Source organism: Dermatophagoides pteronyssinus, unplaced genomic scaffold (genome assembly GCF_027571235.1).
Source record: "Dermatophagoides pteronyssinus isolate colony J.1.1.1.1 unplaced genomic scaffold, Derpt_VIB-CSIC_2022.12 sq0003, whole genome shotgun sequence".
Classification (NCBI taxonomy): Eukaryota; Metazoa; Arthropoda; class Arachnida; order Sarcoptiformes; family Pyroglyphidae; genus Dermatophagoides; species Dermatophagoides pteronyssinus.
The window spans coordinates 1,499,376-1,515,830 of NW_027461527.1; the positions used below are offsets into that span (position 1 = coordinate 1,499,376).

The 16,455-nt window shown below is 29.0% G+C and overlaps 1 protein-coding gene across 1 annotated transcript; it reads left to right on the forward strand.

Moving 5' to 3' along the window:
- The first annotated feature begins 977 nt into the window (after positions 1-977).
- On the forward strand, positions 978-15,972 carry Prosap (SH3 and multiple ankyrin repeat domains prosap). The gene is made up of 11 exons (XM_075825251.1): positions 978-1,156; positions 8,877-9,279; positions 9,342-9,807; positions 9,881-10,341; positions 10,418-11,386; positions 11,445-12,305; positions 12,370-12,465; positions 12,523-13,177; positions 13,241-13,783; positions 13,847-14,064; positions 14,444-15,972. The coding sequence occupies exons 1-11, from the start codon at positions 993-995 to the stop codon at positions 15,773-15,775; spliced, it is 6,168 nt and encodes a 2,055-aa protein (XP_075681366.1). The 5' UTR covers positions 978-992; the 3' UTR covers positions 15,776-15,972.
- The last annotated feature ends 483 nt before the right edge of the window (positions 15,973-16,455 follow it).

The window sequence follows — 16,455 nt, forward strand, 5'->3', positions numbered from 1 at the left end:
AACCGTCATCATCATTATCATAAAGAATCTTGTCATTATCAGAAAAGTTGAAATGTTAAAAACCTCATTGATATTCTTCATTTCTGTCAATTGTGTTAAAATTAGAAAAAAAATTGTCGTTGGTTTTTGAATTTTTTTCTGATAATGTCATCTTATGTTAAACAAAGTGAAAATAATTTATTCTTGATTCTTTTTCTTGAGAAAAAGAATCCAAAATAAAAAAATTCCAATCAAAAATTTCGAGTTTTTCATTCATTTTAAATTGATGATTTCGGTCTGCACGAATAAGTTTTGCGGTTTTTCTCATATTTTTTCTCTCTCTCCCTCTCTTGAACTTTTGATGATCAAATCGATTACGGGTATCGAAATTCGAATATCCTGATTCACACACACCAATAACAAAGACTGTTACACATTCAAGACAATTCAACAATCAAAAAAAGAAAAATGGTTCGATTCGGGTTAGTTTGATGTGTACTCTGAACGAGATCAAAAAAGAAAAAATAAAATTCACAAAAAAAACATTTTGTTTGAAAACATTTTATTTTTTTACAATCAATGAAATCAATCAACCGAATATATTGATTAATTCATTGATCTTCGATTCGTATGATATTTTACTTTTTCAAAAACTGTTTTGTAACATTTTTTTTATTATGTGAAAATCTACTGTTTACCATTATCATCACAATCTTCATCTTTTTTTGTCCATTGAATCTAAAAATCTGTTTTTGACCTATCCATCTACCATGTAGAATTCTTAAACATTCGTTTATTGATAATGAATGTTTTTGAAATTGAAATATCATCAGTATTAAATTTCATATTAATCATGTCATTTATTTGTGAAGAAATAAAAAAGAGAATCCGATCAATGTTTTCCATTTGATTTTCCAATTTTTATTTGAAATTGATTGAGCAACTCTTTAAAATTGTTGATTTTGTTTGTTTTTTGTTTGTTTTTGTTTCAAAAAAAAACTCGCATTAAAAAAATGCATGAATTTAATGCATATGAATTTCATCATCAATTGGCCAATATGGCTAATAATATATTGGTTTCAAATGTTAAATTATCATCACCATCATCAACAACAACATCAACATCGGGATCATCACGATCATCATCAATATCATCATCATCATTGTCTATGTCTAGGTAAGATTTTTGCTTTCCATCAATAAAAACAAAACAAATTTTGGAAAAAAATGTTTTTTGGATCAATTTGATTTTGTCATTTTGTGTATCCATGTTGGCTATCCAAAAAAAAACACTTTCAAATCTACTAACAATGTTTCGTATATTTCAGCATCTACTACAAACAGACATTGTTAATAATATACAAATCACAATTTACTTGTAATCATAATAACGATGATATGAAAATAATAACTAAACACACATACACACATATATAATAAATCTGTTGTTCAAGCCAATTTGACAAAGTGATTTGAGGTTATATAATTTCTCTTATTATTTTTTTTTCTTTTTAATTTGTTTGGATAATAATAGGATCAAATTGATTGATTGATTGATTGATGAATTTTGATATGAAGAATGAATATTATCTTTATTCGTGGATGCCAATTTATGTGTAATTTTCTTGTTTTTTGTTTTCTCCAAATAATTTTCATGTTGTTTCCAACTAAGGCGACAAAACTATTTATTGTCTTTTATATATTGAATAACAGACGCCCAAATAAGGATAAAATTAAATAATAAGAAAACAAAAATTGATTAGTATTTGTTTTCAGAAACATGAAAATCACTGTTGTGAAGCAATTGAAAGAAAGAAAAACTTGACCATCGATTAATTGAAGAAAAAAATTGTTGTTTTGAATTTGTATCAAAGTTTCAAAAAATAAAATGAAATAAAAAAAATAAAGAAAATTCAGTATAGAGAAAGTGGACGAAACGAATTTTCCAATAAAGGAAAAAAAAAGTTCAGATGCCATAAATTTGATTCGGATGCCGGTTGATTATATGATATGTGTTTTGTATTTTCCGATCTTGATAAGATATTTTGTTTCAAATAATCAGTTTCCTCTACATACATCAACATGATGATGTAGCAAAGAAATAAAAACACTTCAGTTGGCAGGTGTTCATTAGTAGTAAGAAAAAAATGACACCTTCAAATGATACATACAAATCAAATCAATATTGGCATCAATTTGAATGTTTAAATACATCTTTTTGTAGATCATTTTCAAACCACAAAAAGAATTTGTTATATTTCATTTCATTTTGTTTGTTTTTTTCATCATTGATCAGAAATTGATGGATATTTAGATTATTATTAAAGATTTTTGTTTTTTTTTCCATTCCAATCAATTTGTATCCAAGGGGATTATGATTAATCACCATGGTAAATTCATATACAAAAATCAATTATTTGCAATAATGTCATTTTGTCGCATTACTTTCTGAAACAACATTTTTTGTGAAGTTCTTTCAACAACAACAAAAAAAAAACAAATCCTTTACATTCGGTTGAATTATTTTAACAATTTTTCATTAAAGGATAACAACAGCAACAACAACAAAATTATTATCATATAGTCAATTTTTCATTTTCAAGAATCAAAAAAATTTCTTAACATTATTCTTTTCCTTATAACCATTGAACAAAAAAAGTTTTTTTTTCAGGAAAATTCATCATTCATATATTTCAGGAAGAATGCAAAAAAATGTCATCTTTACCTAATCATTTTCAATCTATACATGTTAGATTTTGTCTTAATAACAACAACAACACAATCGAGTAGATATTATCATATCACCGACAGAAAAAAAAAGAAAGAAAAATTTGAAATCCCTATCACTATTTGCTCATCATCATTCTCATTATTATCCAAGGAGAGGGAAAAAATAGTAAAATATAAAATATGACAAGATGAATGAATGAATATTTTCTTTCAATGAAAATAGGAAATAAAAAAAATGTGCAAACAAGCGGTAGGCGAGAGAGAGAGAAAGAAAATGTCATTTTGTTAAAATAAAAATCCCGTGAAAAAAAATTCCATTTTTCTTCGTCTCTTAATCATTGTAAATTTTATGTATACTTTTCCGGGAGCAACAGTAAACAACAAGAAGAAAAAAATCTGACCAAAATGAACAAATGATTATAATGAATGATTATATGAGTTTACTCAAAAGACAGCGAAATAGAGAAAAACATATTGATGGTAATGAAAATCATCATCATCATCATAATGTGAATTTTTCAAAATCTTGTCGACAACAACAGCCATATAATGATAATAATGAAAAAAAACATTTTATATAATAGTGATAATGATGACATTTGATAACAACAACAAAAAAAAACATATGTAGACATAAAGGGATTTTTTCTTTTTCTTTTTTTCTTTCATTAACATTTATGATTCTCATTAAATTTGATTGGAAATACTGGGAACGGGTTTTTTTTTCTTGGAATGAAACCAAAAATAAATAATGTTTGAAAAAAACATTAGCAATTTTCTTTTCTTAAAATTATGGTTGATTTCAATATATATTTTTTAAAAAGATTGACCATTCGAGTGATTCTTTTTTTGTTACTGATGATTGATGTCTTGTTGTTGTTGTGGTTGTTTATTGTTGATACCCAAAAAAACATGATCATAATCATTATTGTCAACCAATATAAATACCTAAATAATGACGATAAAATTTCTTTTTTTTCAAAAAAATCTTAATATTTTTTTAATGATTATACGAAATTGAAAATCTTTATCCAAATTATTGTTTTTTTTTTTGATTGTTTGATCATAATGATGATGACCGATTATCATTAAACATAGAAAAAAAAATTCTGGAACGAAATTGTTTTGAATTTGACCATTGTAAAAAAATAAATATACATTGAATATACCCAAAAATAGTACAATTTATTTTCATAGTTCCAGCTTCTTTTGTTCTATCCGGAGATTGTTGATGATTTTAATCAATCTTATTTCATTCGGTAGCATCATCAGATTGAAATATCATCACCACTGTATATAATAATAATGATGATGATAACGTAAAAACAATCCTCTTATTCAGAAAAAAAGAAATATCCAATTTCTCGAAATGAAAATTTCATTGTCAGTTAGTTAAACTAAAAAAGAAATTTGATTCATCATGTAATATTTACCTACCTGAAAGCCATTCACCAATGAAGACCTTTGAGTTTTTTTTCATTATTCATTCAACATCATGTTTAATCAGTGAAAAAATTTCAATGAAACTCTATCACGGATTTCAGATTTTAACAAGATTGATTTGATCATCATCATCATCATCATCATCTGGTAAGCGATGTCGATGTTGATGATAATGATAATGATGATCATGGTCACCACCTGGCTCATTGTGATTGAAAATTGAAATTGATAATGATGATAAGAAGGAATTATTTTTTGTTCAAAAATTCTGCAAGAGGGTTTTCCTATTGTGATTGATTCTCTTTATTTATCGATCATCTAAATGATTGAATGAAATGTTATTTCAGATTAATTTAATTTATAATGGTCGTGATTGTTTTTTCTTTTTGCTGAAGGAAAATGATCATCGTCAAAAATCACCTTTCAGACATAAACGCACACAATCCCTTAAATCAAAAACCATCAATTTTTATTGATCAAACTAGATTGAACGAATTGAATTAAATCGAATCATTGTGTGATCAAACGAGGATAATATGATTGATCATTGTATACTTTGTTTCGATATTTCTCTTTTATTATTTCTTTTCTTATTTTGTCTATTGTAAAGACACTCATCATCAAAAAAAAAAAAGTTATGTGGAATTTGAATTTAAAATTTGTTTCACATTATTATGGTAAATATCTTATTTGACAGTGATGAGCAATTATTCAAATTCCTATCAAATCAATATGGCCATATGGTTGAACAAGAAGAAAAAATCAAGATCAAAACAACAACAATAAAAAAGTCTTGAATTTTTCGTTCAAATCAATTTCTATGTTAATTTTATCATCATCTTCCTTATCAATGGTTTTTTTCATTGTCATATAATCCTATTTTTTTTTGCAAAATCTGGAAACCATCTTAACTTTGCATATTAGAATCATTTTAAAACTACAATTTTGATTATGGATCATAGATTTGGTCATGTTTCCTAAATCTTTTTGAAGGAAATCAATTTTTTTCTCATAACTTTTCAACATCGACAGATGTTAAATTTTTTTCTGACAAAAAAAAGTTATTCATTTTATTTGATGAAAAAAATCCAGAACATTATGAATGAAATAATTATGAAAAAAGTAACATATCTGACAATGAAAATGGAATAATTCATCGCTAAACAAAATTATGGTTAATCATCCATCATTGACAGGCTTTTTTCATTGAAATCTTTACGGATAAATCACTTTCAAGAAAAATTGAAATGGAAAAGGCAAATAGAAAGAGTTCAGACAAAAAAATAAAATTTTTATAATTTTCAAATCAAACTTCAATTGTGTGTGTGTGTGTGTGTGTGTGTATAAATATATCCCAGAAGCTTTGTCTTGTTATTTTAAATGAATTTTTTTTTGTTCATCGCCCTTACCACAAAAACAATAACGGTAATCATCATCATCATCAATTGTAATCTCGTCAACCAACAAAAGAAAAAATAACCGACCATAATGTTGTTGATCTAAAATTGTTGTCTGAAACAATTGTCGAATAATTTTCATTTTGAAGTGGAATGGAAATATAACTGTATTTTGGGATAAAAATTGTGAACAAAGACTATTTCAAAAATAAACGAAAATAAAACAAACAAAAAAATTTCAAGTATAGACAATAACAATGACAATGTCATCATCGTCTGTTGAATCCATGGAATGCCATACTCTCTTAATAATTGTTCATATTATCATTATTGATTATTATGGATCATCCTGATAAAATTAGGGTTTTGTATTTACATTTAATTTTTTTTTTAGCTAAAACAATCCGAATGAAAGGTAAAGATTGATTGATGATTGGTTGGTTGGTTGCTTGGTTGAATTGTTTGTTTGTTTTTTGCTCAGTTATTATATTTCAGCATTCATCAATTATTATCATCTATTCAATATTCATGGTGCATACAATTTTTTTTTGTTGTTGATGAATTCTAATGAATGTTTTAAGAAAAATTTAACAATGATAATACCCATAACCATAATAATTAATCATTTTTAATCGATTGAATTTTTAATCAAGAACAAGACAGAAAAAGAGAGAAAAAAAGGATTCACGATTGTTTGGTAATATAATTTTTGAACAAAAAAAAAAAAAAAACGAAGAAGAAGGTTTTTCTGACCTCGATCTTCATATGAATCAACCAAACAAATATCCATTCGGCACCATGATCTGTATGTCGATTTTTGTTGATGATGATCAAAATTAATGATGTGATAGTTTTGTCTCGTTTTTTTTCGTCTATTTTGTTCGATAATAATGTAAGCCAATATATTTAGAACAAATCTGATTGATCCAAATACAACAACAACAACGATAGAAAAAAGATCCGATCACGATCTTTGATCTTTTTGTTTTCACCATTTACATTTTTTTTTCTTTTCATATAATGCATAAAAGAATCCAATCAAATGAACATTTTATTCATCTCTCTATAGTTTATGAATGATTTAAAAGCAAAAAAAAGACATTCGAATTGTTTCATGTCATGAGAATCAACATTTTCTTTATAACTGCATTTTTCGATCCATTTGGAACAACATTGATGATGATAATAAAATATAAAATGTGTCATACAAACACATAAAAAACAATAGAATGGTATAAATGGAGAAAAAAACTAATACTTATTCATTTATGAAATATTCATATACAGTAGCATCAACAACAAGCAATAGCTACGAACGTATTTATGAATAAAAAATAACATAACAAGTTTTTATTCACTTTGATTAATAATGCAAATAAATTGAATAGAAAAAAAATTAGAATAATGATATTTTGTTTAAATCAAATGAATTCAAAATTTATTTGCATATTATCACAATTGATTGAATTTGATTATCCGATCAACAGATCGCTTGAATGTTGATGATTATCTATAACGATGATGCATTAAACGTGTATGCGTGAGTATAGGTGCATTAGTTGATTCAATTAATTTTTTTTTGTTTTGTTTCATAATGATAATTATGTGGAAAATGTTTCAATTAATATTATTGGACTAAGGGAAGAAAAAATCAATCCCTTGTTTACTTTATCGAATATCTATGGGAATTACCATAGAGAATTTCATAATCATCCTCAAGAGAATGAAAAAAGGGTCGAGTCATTTTGTTGAAACAAAAACAAAAAAATGATTCAAACAATTTCGACAAAGTTCAATGAAATTAGAATGAAACATTTTAACATTATTACATCGTGTGATTTTGGGACAAAGTAATAATAATAATAACAATTTTACTCCTTTCAAATTATTATAATGATCGATTTAGTATTTTGTGATCAACAATGGTGCCATTGAAACATTGATTTAATAACATTGATATTTGCTATTACAAACAATTCAGAAGGTGTGCATCGTCATTATCTCATTATCATTGTTGTTGTTGCTTGTTGTTGTTGTCGTCATGTAAAATGCCTCGTTTTTTGTTTTCTCTTATTTTTACTAATTAATTTTCATTGTTATAAAAAATCATAATAATTAAATAATTTTATGATGTCTATTTTCATTTTTAAAAATACGTATCGTATACGTTGTGAAAAAAACCAATCAACAACAAAAGAAAATGATTGGAATGTTATAAATGGAATACGCATTTTACGTGAAAAAACGATAATAATGATTCTTTTTTTTCTGACTTTTATAAACGTATTATACCTAATGGATAACACACGTACACGTGTATTTCATCAATGTTGGTGTGTCATCATTTGCAATAAAAATACCGCATTCTATTGGGATTAATCAAAGTGGAAAAATCCTGGATAACTAAAATAATTAATTTAAAAAAAGTGAATTAGGGAAAAAACTCTATCAAACTTTGCAACATTCTTTGTTTTTCCAATATTTTCTATTTTTCTTGTCTGTTTATGTTATGGATTCAAAATTTTATTACGATTAAATTTTACTCTAATTAAGAACAACAACAAATATATTTCATCAAAATCCAGGCCAATTGAGAATGATGTATTAAGAAAAAATCCTTATGATTATTAATAGAGGATATCGATATGAATGATAAAAATAAAATCTAAGATAACAAAGTGAGAAAATGAAAACCTAATCATACCAACAAAAAAAATGATTGAATATTAATAGTATGACAATAATGTGATATACCGACAAAATGTCAGACAATATTGACAACAAACCAAACAAGAGATGTATTTTACTATTCATTTTTCAATTTTTTATTTTTGTTGTTTTGTTGCATATTGATTGTTCTTCAAAGCATTATCATCTTACATCAAATTTAAATCAAATTTGATGATCATTTTCCTATTTAGTCATCTATTTATTATTTATATTCATTCTAAAATTGAAATGATAATAATGATAAACACTTTTGTTCCATAGTTATTTTTGGTGGTGATTGTTGTTTCAGTGTATAGTTTTTGTATTCGACATCCGTTTTCTTGATTCTCATTTTACTATTGTTTTTTGTTTTGTTTGGTGATGCTAACATTGTTATCATATTTTGATGTTCATCACACTTACTGATTATTTACGCCGTTAAAATAAACAATACTACCAAACAACAACGTTGATATTGTAGAAAGATATTCATTGTGTTTTATTCGAATTGCTTGATGATTCGATTGATTTTAGCCAATTCTCTATACAAATTTTAACAATCATAATGTTTAATATTCATAAAACTAAAATTTTTATCTGTGATTCTGTTCCAAACAGAGGTATATCCAAACATATACATGTAAAAACGATACAAGATCCAGCATTAACTGCTGCTTTACAACCATCATGGACAGCACCAAAAGAATATTCATCCGATTTATTTAATTCATTGGATTATGAACCATCTAATCAAAAATCTTATCAACAGCATTGTTATTCATTGAATAATAGTAACAATATTAATAATCATCATCAATCAAATATTCATACTGAATTAATACGTACTGATTCGGGAAATTCATCATTGAATACAATCGATTCGATTAGTAATCATAGTTCAAGAAGTTTATCATCAAGCATTAATGATGGATGTTGTCCATATTATGGATCCGAATTATCAACAAATTTAGATGATGATTCATTATTGATCAATGTGTTTGTACCAGAAACACAATCAGAGGTAAAATCCAATGTTTTATTGAATTTCTCGAAATTATACTTTTATTTTTTTTCCACAAACAGTTCGATATAACCTGTTCATATCGGCAATCAATTTGGTATGTCAAAACCGTATTGATTGAACGATTATGTGGCAATACAAAAAACGGTCATAATAATAATCATCGAAATTCACGATTACTACGTGATAATCAATGTCTTAACTATGGCCTTTTCAGTGCACAATTGGGCTTGTTTCTCGATGAGCAGCTAACATTTAATGAATATTTTTGGAACAAAAATAACCATTCTGGTAGCACCAATACCATAATCAACTATAATAATAACGACGATAATTTACCAATATTGATCAATCATAATCATTTCAATCCTGACCAACATCAATCAACAACACCACCAATATCAAAACAATCACATCAACGATCATACAATAACAATACTACAATCAAAAAGAATACAATTGTTAAATTAGAATTTCTTTATAAACAACGAGTCAAATACGGTGAAATAATGAGTACATTGCCCCTTGGTAAGAATCAATTTTTTTCAATATGTTTGTTCTTGTTCAATGAAAATAATTTGAAATTTTTTTTTATTTACAGCAAGCGCAACACGAAAAAAACGTAAACGTTCACGTCTTTTGACGGCTATTCAAAATGGTAACCTAGATAAATTGGCCAAAGCATTGGTCAACTGTGATCCAAATTTTGTTGATGAATCAAGTGGTGATACGCCACTTTCAATAGCAGCATCATTATCGATTTCAAATAGTACAACACAGCAACAGATTATTGTCGCCATTGTAAATGGTGGCGCTTTGCTCGATTTTCGTACCAAAGATGGCCGAACAGCATTACATGTTGCTGTACAAAAATCCAATTTTATCGCATTAAAAACTTTATTAGATTTGGGAGCATCACCAAACTATCCTGATACAAATGGTTTAACACCATTATATTATAGTGTTATTCATAAAGCTAATCCAAAACTAACTCAACTGTTACTTTATGAACATGCTAATCTAGGTATTATCGATCAACATGGATGGCAGGAAATTCATCATGTAAGCATTCGAATTGTTTAGTCAATATTTTGATCTTACTATCAAAATAATTTTTTCAATTATTAAATAAAATTAGGCAAGTAAACTTGGATTGGTTCAACATCTTGAACATTTATTATTCTATGGCTGTGACATGAATAGTAGGATAATTGGCAGTGGTAATACTTCATTACATGTAGCTGCCATAAATGATCAAGTTGAATGTGCACGAATACTTTTACTTCGTGGCTGTGATACCAGCATTGTGAACAATTCTCATCAAAATGCATACCAAGTAGCTGTCATTGCCGGTAATATGTCATTGGCCGATTATATTAAAGATCATAAACAAGAAAATGTAGTACCATATCGAGACAAACCTCGTTATAATCCGGCACGTCGTCCAGCCACACATTCATCACATGATGGTAATCAAATAACGCCGAATAAATCTAAATTACTTGATGTTAATGGTGGTGCCGGTAGTGGAAGATCAATATCACCATCACTATCGCAATTAACAAATAATACTACAACTACATCTTCGGGTGTTTGTTGTGACGACGAAGATGATCCAAACAATCAAACAAAACAACAACGTTCTGTGATGAACAATGGTAATAATATCGATAATGCTCAACCGGATTATGATGATAACGAAGATGATGACGATGATGATAATGAACAAAATGGAAATATTATTCCAAGTAGCGAAAGTGAAGATAGTACAGTGTTCACGCCGGGTATGATGGTCAAAGCTATTTCTGATTATAATTCCGGAGATCCAAGTCATATGCAACTTCGTCGAAATGATCATGTACTTTTATTACACAGTGATCATTCACCACCAACAATTGCTTCGCAAAAACTTTTACTTGGTCGAAGATGTTTAGATAGTCAAGAAGGTTATTTTCCTGCCTGTTGTGTTGAAAAAATTAAACCGATTAAGGATACCGATTCAAGTGATCGTGTTGAAGGAAGAAGAGATATGAAAATGAAAAATATGCAAGCAGCTACTTTACCAACACGTGGACGAAGAGGAGCACGAAAAAGCTATTTGGACAAAGTAAATATCAATTTTTATGATAAAGTTGTTAAATAATTTTGATTTTAATTTTCTACAGAGTACAACTCGTCAATACCAGGATCGTACCGTTACCTTACATCGTGGCAGTAAAGGATTCGGATTTGTGTTACGTGGTGCTAAAGATTCATCTCCCGTTCTTACTAAACAGTTACTACAACAGCAAGGATCAGTACCGTTGATAGGTTTACAGTATTTTGATGAAATCGAAGTGGGTGGAGTTGCTGATGCTGCTGGATTAAAACGAGGCGATTTTCTTCTGGCTGTCAATGATGTTGATGTTCGTCATATGTCGCATGAAAATGTTGTTCAATTAATTCGACAATCTGGCGATAAAGTAACAATGACCATTGCAACACCGGTGCCAAAACAACTTGTTTCTATTTTGAAAAAGAAAGGAAAGACAGGTCAAACGAATAACTACAATGCAAACAAACAACAACAATCACCATTAGCCGATTCAAAACAAACAAATGGTATGATGCCACCTCCGCCACCTCTTCCAACATCGGATACAATGTCTTCTAGTCAATCACAAATTCAAATGTCACAATCAGTTTATGCATCATTCAATAACAGTAATCGTGGGACGAAAGCTCCACCACCAGCTCCACCAAAACGTGATCCATCAACTACATTATCAAATACGTCAAGGGCTCGGGCGCGTTCATTGGTAGTTGCATCCGAAGTTCGTACGGCTCATAACCAAGCCCTAATATTGTTGAATGAAGTCAAAACGGCAGTCGATGATGATAAGCCCAATGAAACAAAAAAATATTCATCAAATGCTAATACTAGTGAATCAATTACTGATAGATCTCGTTCGATGCGTCGAATTTCATCATTTGAACCTACTGAATATAGCATCAATAATAATTCGGAAGATGTTTGCAATTCAAAAGTAATTATCATTTTCTTCATTTATTTGATAGAATTCATATGTAACTTTAAATTAAATTTTTTAGGCTGAAACAACTAACAAAAATGAAAAAGTTGCAGAAATTCATAAACGAGATTCATTTACAATGTCGCCGCCGGCATCACCACCAAATCATTCGATTGTAATTAAATTTTACTTTGCTTTTGACATATTTATTAAATTCATTTTGTTTTCTAAGGTGGATGTTACACTTGTCAAAGGACCAATAAGAAAGAATAACGAAAAGCAGCAGCAGCAACAACAACAGCAAGGATTGTTGTCAAGTTTTCAACCAGCTACTAGCAAACAAGACAATGAATCGAATATCAGGCCTCAGATTCCTGATCCTGATTATTCCAGTGATGAAGATGAAAAGAATAAGAAAAAGAATGCCTCCATCTCAACGGATACCACTCCAAAGAAAGCCGAAAAAATCAAATTAATGACCAAAGCGACTGTGGTATTGAAATCAACTAGTCCTTGTCCACCTGAAACTGATATTCAAATCACAGAACCTAAATCATCTGAATCATTAAAGAATGGAATCATCGGATCGAAAAATATTTTCGATGAACTAAAAGAACAAAGTGCCAAAATAACATCAGCGGCCAGACTTCGTTTTGCAACAACCGAATCTGATGGAATAGTTGGAACTGCAGCAAATACAAATAGCAGCCAAGTTTCTACAAAAGCTCCAAATAATGTCAAGAAAAATGTTGCTGAATTTGAAAAACGTTTGAACGGTTCAAGCATTTCAAAAGATCAAATGGATAGTCAACAATTACGAATGTCTAAATCTTGTATGGAAGATTTTACTCCACAACAATCAGCTATGATGAACACGTTGAAAAAAGGTATGATTCATTCATTTGTTCATCCATCATTCATGTAATAATTTGTTGTTTAATTATCCAAAGAAATAATTACCAAGCCTAATTTGAGACAAAAACAACCGTGTGATCAATCAACTGATTTCCGTCGTAATTCTGCAATCATATCGGCAATGGCGGAAAAAGTAGCTGCAGTCAATCAATTAGTTGCTGAACAACAACAACAGCAAACGGGATCAAAATCACTTAATTCATCACCAATACCAGCTACTTTAGGAAAAGTTCCGGGTCAAGTTATTTCCAATTCAACAGTTGTCGTACAGAAACCGATTGCTATTTTACCTGGTGCTTCATCCGGATCATTGATTCGTAGATGTGTAACTGTTTGTGAAGATCCAGTCAAAGCCATTCATCTTCAACAACAGCATCAACAACTTCGATCTCAATTAGCAGGAACTTCAATGGTGACCGCTGGTGGTACATTGACTCGAACAAAACCAACACATTCCTCATCATTAGCTGAACCAACAACGTCATCAATACTTAAACAACCTTCAAAATCTCAACAACAACAAATACGGTCCATTAATCAGCAATATCATTCTGGAACAACAACTACCGGTTCTATTGGTAAACCATAAATTGATTAAACAGTTAGATAAAATTAATTAATGATATTTTCTTGCTTGATAGATGTTGTACCTCCTCCACCAGAATTTGCCGTTCCATTACAACAGCCAACAATTCAATCAAATCGACAAATATCGATTCAACAACAACCAATTACAGCAAACCAAAAAATCTATTTACAAAGACAATTGCAATCATCATCATCGACAACATCTCCAATCACTATTCAACAACAACAACAACAATCCGGTTCTTCACAGGTTCATCATCAACATTCCCAGGTTAGCATAAAGACCATATTGAAAAAACAATCTAGTGAAAATAATCAGAATTATTCGACAATCGGAAATTGTCAACGAAAAACAATCGTTAAATATGTTCTTTGATTTTGATTTATTATCATTATTATTATGTAATTATTATTATTTTTGCATCTTGTCTTTTTTTTTTTTGTTATTTATTTTCCTTATTTTTTTGGTTCAATTATTTTGATTTTGTTATTTGAATTTTGATTTGTTTTGTTTCTTTTAATATTAATGAATGCGATTGCAAAAAAATAAATCATCATTTATTAAGCAATTAATTAAAAAAAAGTGCATGAATAATTTAATTAATTTGAATGTAATTAAATTATATGATAATTTTTACTTTCATTATTAGTTGATATCGGGTGAACCGATGCCTCATCCTCCACATTATAGCCATCAGGCAACCCATTATCAATTACATCATAACCATCCGACACAAGCAGCATCAACCATAGGTCATGGTCATCAATTATCATCATCAGCACCGACAAATACCGATGGCCATACATTAATGGCAATGCGTCAATCAATTTTAGCAGCTCAACAACAACAACAACAGCAGCCATTAACATCAACATCAACATCGACTTCGAATTATGATTATCTTGTTCAGCAACAGCAACAACATCAACATCAAAGGGCTACAAATCCATTGGTCAGTCATCATCATCATCATCAATTACCACAATCATCTAACACTAGTCAATCACAATATAGTCAGCAACAGCAAAATCAATTACTTCTTCAGCAAAGAGCATTGGCAGTAGCCAATGCAAAATTATATCAACAACAACAACAACAATTAAGATCAGGTGGTGGCCAATATAATACATTGGCTAGCAGTAAACCACAACAGATTCAATATTATATTACGCAACAACAATCTAATCATCCTCCGCATCAACATCATCATCATCATCATCCAACAGGAACATCATCAACATCTACGGCATCCACAACATCGACCCAACAACCGCAGCAACAATATTTTGCAACGCTAGGTAGAAATCAACATGCACAAATACAGCAACAATATCTGAATCCATTGACCAGTCAACAACAACAAATGCAACAACAACAATTTGCTACACTAACCCGACATCATCAACAACAAATTCTTCAACAGCAACAACAGCCTTCTACATTGCAACAACAACAGCAACAGAATCTGCTCAATTATTCACAATTGATTCAAAGACAACAACAACAGCAACAACTTGCAGCAGGTAATACTTCTGCTACCGGTACAAGTCGAATGATACAAACTTCGAGTGGAACTGTTGGATCATCATCATCAACACGACAGACATCAATGAGTACTGCACAAGTTCCAAGTAGTAAAGTTGTTTATACAACTACCGGAAGTGGTCAGCCAACAACAGCTATGCAATATCAATATCATCAGTCAGTCGTACAACAACAACAACAGCAGCAGCAACAACAACAACAACAACAATTAGCATATGCAAGAAAATCGGTAGTCGAATGGACAATAGATGATGTTCAAGAATGGTTACAACGAATCGGTATGGCTGAACATCGATTAAAATTCGAATCATTTAATGGTGCCAAAATGTTACGTTTGGATAATAATTCTTTAGCTAATATTGGTGTTCGACAACAACAACATCGTATCTACATATTGGAAAAATTAAAACAACAAATTTGGCAAAATCATCAATGATTTTTGTTGTTGTTGTCGTTTTTGTACTCATTTGATTATTCATTCATTCATTTTTTTCATTAATTCTCATCATATATTCTCATAATTATTATCATATAGTTTTATTATTGTATTCGATTTTTGTTTTTTGCAAACAACCAAAAAAAAATCTAGTCATTTTTCGGATCTAAATTGAAATTCACAAATTCTTTTCTCTCTCTCTTTTTTTTCAATATAAAAATAAAACAAATATTCAATCGTATTTATTATTTGACCGATATATAGACCCGCACACGAACAAATAATATGAATCCGTGATTAAAATGATTGATTGATTGATATAATTGATTCATACAATTTATAAATATACCAGATTTATTATTGTCTTTATTATTAATGAATTCATCAACAACTTCATTGATGATGATCAATCAATTTGCTCAGTTTTTTTTTCTATCATTCAAAAATGCTTTTCTTCTTAATCTTTCACACACTTTGAATTTGTCTTTCTTTTTTTTCCTATCTTTAACACAAAACAAAACAAAAAATCAGTTTTTTTCCTGTCGAATCTGAATGATATTAGAATTATTCATTTATAATTTTGCATTCAAGACAAAAAAATTATTAAATCAATGTGTAATTATTGCCAAAAAAATGAAAATAAATCAAATTGAAAAAATTATCATCTAAATCGTTATAGA